The 11,613-nt window shown below is 34.2% G+C and overlaps 1 protein-coding gene across 1 annotated transcript in view; it reads left to right on the top strand.

Moving 5' to 3' along the window:
• LOC118742071 (protein spaetzle 3-like) overlaps nucleotides 1-8,521 on the top strand; it is a 28,204-nt gene extending 19,683 nt beyond the window's left edge. Inside the window, exons 4-6 of the mRNA XM_036474039.1 lie at nucleotides 6,992-7,318; nucleotides 7,395-7,520; nucleotides 7,595-8,521. Of these exons, the coding sequence (XP_036329932.1) occupies nucleotides 6,992-7,318; nucleotides 7,395-7,520; nucleotides 7,595-7,751 (610 nt within the window). The 3' untranslated portion in view covers nucleotides 7,752-8,521. The remainder of the gene's footprint in view (nucleotides 1-6,991; nucleotides 7,319-7,394; nucleotides 7,521-7,594) is intronic.
• Nucleotides 8,522-11,613: the final 3,092 nt, after the last annotated feature.

The raw sequence follows: 11,613 nt of genomic DNA, 5'->3' as shown, positions 1-11,613 counted from the left end.
GCTCTTAAGGTGACAAGAAGCTAATCACTTGTCGATTGAGCTCGTTTACTTTGATTGTCTCGAATTGGTAAGGGAATAGATTTATTTTTGGGGTTTTTTTTGACATATTTCCAGCTTTTGTTCATCTATTAACAAACTTTTTTTATTTACACATACCAATACAGTGACGAAAATATAAATAGGGAAGAGACATTTTAGCAATTCGTCGAATTTTTATAAATGTGCTACAAAGTTTGAAATTTTGTACGGTTTTTTTTAGATAGCTACTTATATTTTCATAAAAAATAATAAAAAAAATGTTCCAACATAGAAAAATAGCCAAAACTTGCTAAAATGTTTCTTCCAGATTTAAATTCTCGCCACCGGATTTATTTATGCATACAGTTTTTTATACATTCATTAATTTACTTATTTTCTATTAATTTTTTTTTTGCCACTTTAAACTCATCTATCGACTGCTACTCTTTTAACTATAATTAATTAAGCCATTAAACTCAACTCAATTTTATTAAAAGAAAAAGGGGAAATCTTCACCTACTTTACTTAGTTATTATTATTATTTTTTTTAATACAGAGTCATTAACTTAACCAGTCTACCACCACATTGCGCTTTGTGTCAAAAAAAAAATTTTAAAATTAGTGTTATTGATAATTTCAATGTTGTTTTGTGTTATTTAAGGTTGAACGTCTTCAATATTCTTATTGTTGACCTCTAAGTTATATACATCGGGCGTTTTAACTAATGTGTAGTGATTAAATATAGCAGGCGGTTCCACTAGCATACTTTTTTTACACACTGCAATTGTCGGTAATACCCTAAAGCTAAAATTGGTTAAGACTAGATGGCTGCATAAAAATTTCCGTCAAATACATATATGTGTATGTATGTATGTATAACTTATCATTAAAAAATGCGTTCTTGGTGGCAAATAAAATTTATTTACTTTTTTTATTTACCTAAAACAATCAGCTGAGTGTAAAAATTTTAATGGAATAGCCCATAGAAGTAAATCTGGCAATTATTTGCTTTATTTATTAGATGATTATGGGCGAAATAGATTAATTTTAGATCTGCACTACTTTAAAAACCAGAAATTGATGCTTGGTTCATAATTTTTTCTTAATGACATGTATGAAAATAACTAAACAAATTTAAAGAATTTTCGAATTGCCACTTTATCGAAATTGAAACACATATGTGCATTAGGGTGGTAAAAAAAAAAAAGGAAAGTCGGAATTTTAATGCTTTCTCCCGCAAGGATTGTTCTATATTGTTTTATTGTAAAATCAAGAAAAATATTAGACCTTAAAATTTTCCATTAATTTTATATAAAAAAAAAATTTCGTAGAAATGTTATAGAATTGTTGAAAATCAAATTTTTCTTCTCTTGAGGAGGCCTCCATTAACAATTACCCATTTGTTTATTTAAGCCTTTTCTATTATAAACAATTTTTTATAGGACCATTATAAACGTCAAAAAAATGCAATGGACGGTCCATAAATATCGCTAGTATTAAAAAATGGTATCATATAAAAGATTTCCGATCGTAAAATATTGATCTTCAAGAATTTTATACCATTTCTACGAAAACTTGATTTTTCCCATATAAAATACATGGAAAACTTTGAGCGCTTTGAGCAACCTCCAAATATTGTTTGATTTCAAAAAAAAAAAATAACAGTACATATAATTTTTTCGGTATAGAACAATCCTAGGGGGTGAGAGCATTAAAATTACCACTTTACTTTTTCACATCAATTTTTGCACCACCCTCATGTACATACGTATAGTGTGGGTGTCTATCGAGCTATCTGCTTTTGTGGCTATGGCTTTTTATTCAGTTTACAACAATAAAATACACTGGCGCACACAATAAATTTTAAGCAGGAAAACTAGTAATCAGCATAAAGTAGATACCTGATCCCACAATATTGAGCTTCTACAGAAATCGTTTTACGATGCTTTGTAGCTGATGGTAATAATCTTATCACGCTTCAATATTCTCGTTAGTATTCGTATTTTGCCATGTCAATAGCTGTTCTATCTTTCGCTTTTACGCCATTTCTCCGCGCAGACTTCTGCGCTTCCATTTCCCGGAGCACCACAATGTCCCGGGCCCCAGCATAGATGAACGATGTTCTATCAAAAAGATTGTACTTATTAAAGTTCTGCGAACAAAACTTTTCCCTTTACTTAAACAATTGGCTTTAGCAGAAGAAGGGACACTACGACCTGAAAGACTTTTTATATCCTTAGAGAGATGTCACGCGACACTTGGAAAAAGAAACTAAAAAGTTGTCTATCTAGGATCCAGCTTGAACACCACCAATAGCGTCAATCTGGAGATAGAGCGAAGGTTAACTTTTGCCATCAGGTCCCATTTTGGTAGGCAATTATAAAGCAGAAACCTCCAAACCTTTACTCCACAAGTCTCTCGTCAAGCACGTTCCTTTATATTAGAAGGCTTTGGAGGCTTTCGAGATAACCGTTCTACGCAAGATCTACGGCCCTGTTTCCATGGCTGACGAGTGCTGAAATTTTGTAAGATTCCATTTGTCGCAGCTTAAGATTGCTAATGCTTTCGCCTGTAATGCTGTGAAAGCGTTGCCCATTGGAGTGAAAGTTTTTGGATCTGTAAATACCAGCAAGCACACTGTTATTCACCCTTGTACCATCTGTATATTGCTAGGAACTTACTGCCAGAGCAGATATGCTTGCTAGGAAGCATTTTTTAAACCCTGGTATCTTTCCAAAAATACCAGTATGAAGCTTTTTTTATAAAAGTTATCGTTACAAAGTCGCAGGGGCAACGGCCTCGTGGCTGCTGTCGCTTAAATTTCCATTGTTAATAGACATGCCAACTTTTGAAACTTGTCAACATGTGGTGGGTTCAATTCCTGGTCCGAATTTCGCGAAAAAGCTTTTTCTATTACCGGCCGCCCTTCGGCAGACAGTGCAAACCTCCGAGTGTTTTTCAGCCCTGAAAACGATTTGCCGTCCGGAGGCGGCAGAATCCCCCATTTGTGTAACAACAACTAGACGGGCACGACAAAAGGAGGGGAAGTTCGGCCCAACAGTTAGCAAAAGCGTAGTTTTAAAAATATTATTATTATGACAGTGCTTTTGTAATATTTTCTGCCATACCGCGAGTGCATACGACAAACCTGGGCGAAAAATCACTCTATTAACCTTTCTTCCGCTTCGATAAATGCTGATGAAAAATATTATGACGTGCTAAAAAGTAATTTAAAACAGTGCTAATTTATTACTTTATGTATTTTTTTCAATTCTTCCCATTCTTTTTTTTAATTTCTTCCTTTGCTTTTAATCTGTTCCTCATTGTCATTATTCCATGTCAGTTTATCACCTGTTGGTATTGTCACAGCTTTCTTAAAAAAAATTACGCGAATGATGCAAAAATATGTAAATAAAAAGTAAGTAATTCGTAAAACTGAAAGGCAAAAGATTAAGATTTGTTTTGTTTTTATATGTATTAATTACTTTTTTTTTGCTTCCGGTGTGATCTCGCTAAGTGGTGAGTTCTACGACCTTAAAATGCGCAAACGCCGCACAGTGGGAGATACCCAAACATTTTTGTTGGGAAAAATATAAGGAGATGGCGCAGAGCTTCAATTTTTCATATGCAACTTTATGGATCTAAATTAAGAAATGTGCGAAAAAAGTGGGCGCGGTTAGTTTATTTTAAAGCATACCTTCTATACAAACCTAACCTCAAAAGAGCCTAGCCAGTAGAAACTTTTGGCCATCACAAATATTTATAACTTTTTCCGCTCGTGGCCCATTGTGCGCCGCGGCGATAATTTTATGTGAAGACGCGCGTGCCAAACAAATAAATCTTTACTGTTTACAAACAACGTGGGTTACATATCTTTAGTAAATAAACAAATTTATTTATTTTCCGTTTCTACAATGAACGGCTTAAGCAAGCAATTAAGTATTTAATAATTGGTATATCTTTTGGTAGAATTAATCCGAGCTTCCAAAATCACGCGACTTCTATTTGGTATAATCATACTTAGAATTACGAATTGTTTCATGGCTCATCATGATGACAAACGCCAATCACAAATTTTTCTATACTTTATACGAATCTCTCACCATTTAATGAATTTCGGAAGTTACTGAAATGCAAAAAAAAAAAACAAATATTTTTGCACTTGACGCCTTCGCTTTCCGTAGCTATTTGCATGAATTACAAAAGCATCAAAGTTGTATGCAGACTGACATGGTTATATGCAGGGCCGGATTAACATGTGTGAGGCTCAAGGGCCGGAAGAAAATGTGGGCGGCCTTTAGCGATTACCTGCAGATTAAATGTAATGCGCTTCTTTCAATTATTGATAAATATTTGCATTACAGCTGCATTGGTCTTATAATTACATACCACTAATAATTTTGTCAATTCTTAAAGCTTTTTACGTCAATAATATTATAACCATATATTGAGATTATATTACTGGAATAATTCCTTTCGAGAATTACTAATACCGTCGAAATTGACTTCGTAAAGTAAAGCCAAGTAAACTTTCAAAGCTTTTGTAGCATAAGCTTATGTAAATATTTGGAACGCTGACAATGGAGTACTTAAAATGTGATAATGCATTGTCATGGACATGAAAAATACGAAAGAGTTCCTCTAAAATATCAAAAAAAAAAATCAACCGCCCTATTACGAATCAGAAGTCAATTTTTTTTTAATTCAGAATAGCGGATCCAATATGGCGATAAGTTTCTTAAAAAATTACTAAAATTAAAACTTTGATACTAAATGATTTGCGCAGTGTCATGGGTTGCAACTCGTTACCAATGGGTTTCTGGGGTTGCTGCTTACGAATCTGCAGTCAGATTTTCAAAACTCAAAATGGCGGATCCGAGTTTCTAATAAATCTAATATTTCTTTTTTATAAATTGATCGTCATATTGGATCCGCCATTTTCAGAAAAATACGTTTCTCTTTTTTGTCCATATTAAAAAAAAAGTTTAACCACCCTAATATACCTACATAGCAAAAAAAAATCTTAAACTAAGCATAGCATAGTAGTTGTGGGCGTATGCTAAGTACTATTTTCCAAAAAAATTAGTTGCCTCTAATGTCAGTTTCTTCTCGATGAACATTTTTACAACTATATAACTAGTAAGCTCGTATAAAATTTACTTTGTAAAATTTCAATGAATGAATCTGTAATCAAATATGTATATATGTATATATGTATGTATGTATGTGTGTATCCACGTTTATATGTCATCAATGAAATTCCATAGTGACTGACGCTTGCATTAGTGCTTTTGCATCAAGCCAGTTGTATATGTATTTATTGTTGTAGCAGACAGATGAGCGAATCGAAAGGTGTGAGCACACGCCCACTCAAGCTGTCAATACTCATTAGACAGGTGGAAGTGCAGTGTATATATGTGTTGTTAGGAAAAAGATATTGCGACAATTTTGATTTATTTCACTATTAATATTTATGCAGGTAGGAGTCTCAAATGACTGACAAGTTTATGATATCGAATTTTTTTCCGCGAAATTAATCAGAATTTTATAAAAGTTGAAACTAAGTTTTGTGTGGAGCAATGACTACATCGAATGCTTTCATCGATATCAGCTAACGGAACGACGGAATCGCGAGATATTTAAGTGGTGTCGAGATTAGATAAAAGAAATTTTACTATTGGATTAAGTGGCCATGAAAAATGCAAAATGCATGTTAGTCGATTCGACTAATAATTAGTTTTAACATATTAAGAAGATGATTAGTGTTCCAGGGTTAATATCATCACGTGTAATACTTATGTTGGGTCAATTACCAGTCAGCAACCTCACGAATAGCTTTTGTGCCTTATTGAGCCTAAGGAGTTCATATGTTGGACTTATACTAGTTTCTTCTTTTCGCTGGCTTGTGACCCAACTAACCTACAGGTATTCAATAGCATAATTTCATAAGTTTCTTGTCTATTCATCGCGGCTGTCCTAACCAGAAAGTTTTGACTGAAGACTTTTCACTAATCCTTCCTCTAGGTTTAGAACTACCCGTAGAAAAGCTCACAGACTCCTACCGCCTATTGCACTCCTTTGGAGCTGTTTCAGAAGCTATTGGGATCCTGTAGTCACGGACGACAAGGCGGCTGTATTTTCAAAAGCACTCGGTTGACAGGTGTCAGCACCTGCGGTTTTCATGAGTTTTACTCTTAGATTCCATAATGTACCACACTGTTTCTGCTATACTTGGTTTTATAATTGGCTCGGCTCCCAAGACCCGGAGTTCGCAATTTATCAGTCAGTTTAGTCCCTTAAACGCCTTTAGCGGACAGATCTATGAATGGTCTTCACTCTTTTGGGGGTAGCTCCCGTTTGCAGATACTACTGAAAGTGGGTCTGTACTCTCCAAATGAGTTTTACGTCTGATAAAACATCTTGAAATTAGTCTTATGATGCTCAGTAATCATTTGTCTCGGGCCGAACCCACAATACGAATGTTTATCCGGCAGTCAATGTATAGCGTGGGTTGCCCTCAGCCTCCTCAGATGGAGCTGTTGGTCGCGTTAAAGATATTTAGTTAAACACAGAGCTTTAGTGTCGATTCATTGATACGTTATGAAGAGGTACGTGTGATATCATTGGAATTGGAATTGGACAATTATTCAGTCTGTTGCTTCAAATATGTATAGCATAAAAAGTTATCTCAGAAGCCAGTCGACTCCAGTTCCGTTTGTGTTTGGATCTGTCCATTTTTCTCTCTAAATACGTCCACGCTCATATGCTCGCTCTTTCTAATGCCCCTCTTCTATAATCCTTAGGTCGCTCGTGTCCTTGATAAACATTTCCATCATGTCCATGTGTCAAATTACGTTCAAGGTCTACATTAGCTATAATCTAGCCAATTTCTTACGAAACACATTTTAGCAAAATCTCATATTTTCTTCTCTCTCTCTCTCTCTCTCTCTCTCTCTGTCTCTCTCATTCACAGTGATAAGATCGAACGCTTTATCGATGACAATAAGGCGCTTATGCGACGAATGTACGGCGACTTTGAGATGAATCTCGAACCCGGCGGTCCACAATCACAAACGAAGAAGCGCAAACGAAGATTCATTGATGATCCGGACATTTTCATACCACCCGGCGCATTTCCAGCTTTTGTGCCCGACGATGAAGCCGGCACAGAACCACACGCTGAGGAAGCGGGCGAAAGTTACTTCGGCAAGCTGCGCAACAAACGACAAATCAATCGGAATGCAAACAAACAAAATTCTCGTGCAAATTCATTTGCGAATGCGGGACAGAACACAGGAAGGTAGGATAGCGACGCTGTAGATATTTTACACACACAATACATAACATTTGTTTCCCCTTCCCTTCTACTTTGACAGAGTGGACGCTTGTGAGTCAAAAGTTGAGATTGTCACACCCTATTGGGCCTCAAATTCGGCGGGTAAAATACGCGCCATAGTTAATACGCAGCACTTCGAGCAGGCTATACACCAGGAGGTTTGCTCGTGAGTAATATGTGAAATGTTTTGCGTGCGATTTTTGACTAAAAAAACTTTTTTTTGCGTTTCTCTTCCCTCAGCACTCCCGCGACATCGCGCTGTGATCGCGACTGCGGCTGTGAGCAGAAATATAAATGGCATCGCCTGCTGGCCTACGATCCCGACAATGACTGCAAGGGCATTTTTATGGACTGGTTCCTCTTCCCCTCCTGCTGTGTGTGTAGGTGCAAGCCATAAGCGCCGAGAGTTGGCTTTATTTTATGAAACACCAAAACCGAAATGTTTCCTTTTTGTTTAATTATTAAACTTAAGTCAATTAAGTATGTAATTGTACTTTTAAAAACTCACTTAAGTGGCTGACTTGATAGAGTGTTCGGCGTAAGTAAGTTTTCTTTAAATTAGATAATCATTTTTCTTAATTAATCTTAATTCGCTCGATTCGCACACATTTTAAAATTAAGTTCTATGAAAGTAAGTGATTTTTGTTTAGTTTTAACAGAAAATTATTGATTTGCAGGAAAGGCAAAGCTTATGCATTTGTTCTAAAGAGCTTTTAAAAGTATGCATAATATAGCTTAACATGCATGTTGATTCATGTTAATATTTTGCGAATTTCTTTATTGTCAGTGTTACCATTTCCATTGATTTCCAAATGATTTGAAGTGTTCATATTAAATATATTAAATGTTAATCGAAACTTTTTATGATTTTTCTCTATGAAACAATTATCATTCTCGTATGATTCTCTGCACTTCATGACACTTATAATTGTCTGATGATTATGAAATGCATACATATCTGTATTTACATATGTATTAGATTATATACTAAACATAATACATGTATGTAAGTCTAAGTGAATTGTAATAAGAAAGCGATTATTAGCAGAAATTTACAAATTTCAAAACGAATTAAGGAATTCCAATAAAGTTAACTAATTAGTAACGAAAAAGTTGAGTGAAAGTTATAATTTCTTACTGCCAATACGCATACCCGAAGGTAAGGATTTGTGGGTACTGTACTTGGCTGAACTTTGACTTGCACTGGAAAAGCTTTGGCTTACAATAAACTATTTTTAGGAGTCGTTCTAGAAATGAAGATAAAGAAAGCTTTCAACAACGATCTTCCTGCACCTATTATACGGTGCTACGAAAAAAAATCTAGTGTAGCCAGTTGAGAGTTTTAATGAGTCCCTATTTTTCTTAATTTTTTCAACTTTGATCATCGCTAATTTCAAAAATGTCTATGAAAGTTGTCAAATATGTGGTATTTATGTAAAAGAACATTTATTTTCGAATAAATTGATAGACATAGGTTGTTTTAAAGGTCTATAAATCCTCTTTCCAAAACTTGTTCGATTTTAAAATCGGATGGAAAATTGTCAAACTTTTAATAGATAAAAGTATGAAAATAACGGTTTTTGGTATAAAACAATGGATGGTTCAGGAACTATAATCGAAATCAAAATATTCGATGCTGGAAGAAAGCGGCATAAAATAAGTCGACCTCCCAACATTGATTAATATATTTTGCCGAGTAATGCGATTTACTATATATTTTTTTTTTTTTTTACAAAAAACTCAAACATCTGACCAAAACAGAAATTACAAACATTCAGTGTGAGTAATTTTTAAAACGTACAATCGCAACATTTTTGCAAAAGCTATTAGGCAGCTCACATCAGTAAATACTTTTGAAAAAAAAAAATCAAAACTGTGAGATACGCTTATTCTATATACATATATTAAGACAACTATATGAGCAGTCAATAGAAATTTGGACACAAAAGACGAATTTTATTTCAAAGTTAATTTTTTGCAATATAGATGGTTTTTTACTTTTATTTATTTGACTTTTTTTTGCTAACTATAGATTACGCTACTAACTACTCTTTGTAGTATGCAGTTTTGAAACCCATTGAATTTTAGAAGCCCTATAAAATTTTAAAGAGAACCCGTCTAACCATACCAAAATTTGAGTTCTAAACTTTGTGGAAATGATCATTAAAATTGTTACCTCACTATTTACCCTTTTTAGTTGGGTATACAGTTTTGTATCGCATTGAATTTTAATGAAGTCGCGATTCGATCCTTGAATCGATCCAAAAAAATCGAGAATCAACATTCAATTTTTTCTCAATTGATGCATATTGATCTACAGTTTGCCCTCAAATCTATAAAATTTTAAAGGAAAGCCTCGATATAAAATTGTGGGTAATACAACAACAAAAACTCCAAAAATTACAATTCATGGATTGAAAAAGACACATCATAAAATTAAGAAGTGTTTTTTAAGTGATGCAATCAAACAGATTTTCTCTATGATTTTTAGAAGATAATTTTATAAATAAAATCAATAAGTATTTTCATATAAAATCAGTAAGGAATCTCAATTTCATTTGATACTTGAGAATCATCTTGGTGGAAATCCTTGGAAAATTTTTGTTTATAAAAATATTTATAAAGGGTGGCTAAATCTTTGAAACCTGAAATTCAGCAATTTATTGTTTCCCTACTTACCTTTAAACTACAGTCGAGTAGCAGTGCAGTTGGGCTAAATACTCCGTACACTTAGCCGAAGAATTGCAAGTATTCTGACAACTTGATACACCTATTATTTACTGGCTTCAAACAAAAGGAATAACCCCAGGGTTACCATGCGAAACTTTTGTTTTGTGTGAGATTTTTAAAAAATGTTGAAAAAATTCACTAATTTAAACAAGCTGAAAAGGATACACTGCTATGAACAGAGAAGCTAATTAATTTTTGAGTCCTCGCCGATTTCGTTGATGAAATTTTCAGATTTTACACGAAATTTCATGAAATTCCACTCCCATTAATATCAACTGTTTGTAAACTTGTTGTAACGAAACTTCATTTCACATTTTCGACTGAAAAAAATAAACAAAATTCATTACTTTTCTGTAGTTATTTTCGACTATTTTGGCACATAATTCTGTAGCTTGCTTCTTATTAACTGCAAAGAAATATCGTCCACATAAAACAATCTTTTTCCAAAATAGCAATCGAAAAAAAATCGAACATGTGCCCGCAAGAACGGTTAACAGTTCAAATGAACTTAGCAGGCAAAAAATCAAGCACTCACCTAAAATGTAGTTGTACATGATCACGTAAGCTGGCGGGTCAAAATGACCCTAAATTTGTTTGCTTGTGTGCAAAATACTAAGTAAATATCTACAAAAATCGGTGTAAATTTGTTTTGATTTTTTCCTCAAAAGCCCCTGCAGAAACTTAATAGAGGAATTAAAAAAGTTGTATCGCAGTGTGAAAGTTTTTAAGGAGAGTTCTGGACAGATTTCTTTTAAAATTGGGTAATTTTGACTCAATTTGCGTAGAAGGGTTAAAGCAGCGGCGGAAAATCAACTGATCTGGTAACACCACTTTATATGAATGTGCAAAGAAGCAAAGATAAAAAAATAAAATTATACACTAAGCCCAAAGGACAATGAATTTTTCAACCAAGTTATTGTTTGAACACGGTCAAACGACAAAGTAAATTCATTCAAGTTTAACATTTTGAATTTGACGAATTTATAGAGCAGTTGTAGCTGAGTATGCGGAGATGTTTGCTGTTACTTGCCAACTTCCAGAAGGTTTTGACTCGAATCTCGTCAGGGGCATTATGTTAATTAAAATGGTACTACAAATTTTTGATTTGTGTCTCTCCGACCAATGAAAAAGCATCTGTGAAGTACAGAATGAGAACGAAAAAAAACCATGACATTGTTTTCATTAAGCAAACATCGCTTTGATTCCTTTTCTGGTTTCAATTAAGTATTATTAACCAATATTTGGTTTATTTTTTCTCAATGTACCAAATTCCCCACAAAACAACTGTCCATTTCCTGATTTCTCACATAAACTGAAATATCTCGCAAGTCGGAGAATTCCCTACGAGTTGGCTTCTCTGATCAGGATGCTCTGCAATGACAAGATGCCTCAGTTTTGCAGCATAAAATGGTGAGGGACATTGTGTCACAGGGACTCCAACAGCTTTAAGTCTTATCTATCTATCTATTTTGTTTAGAGATAATTAAGATAGCACCACGATGGTAGACTCCTGCCGGGTTTCGTTAACG

The sequence above is a fragment of the Rhagoletis pomonella genome, unplaced genomic scaffold (genome assembly GCF_013731165.1).
Source record: "Rhagoletis pomonella isolate Grant_MI unplaced genomic scaffold, Rhpom_1.0 Rhpom_scaffold_00006, whole genome shotgun sequence".
Lineage (NCBI taxonomy): Eukaryota > Metazoa > Arthropoda > Insecta > Diptera > Tephritidae > Rhagoletis > Rhagoletis pomonella.
This window is presented reverse-complemented; position numbering and strand designations above follow the sequence as displayed.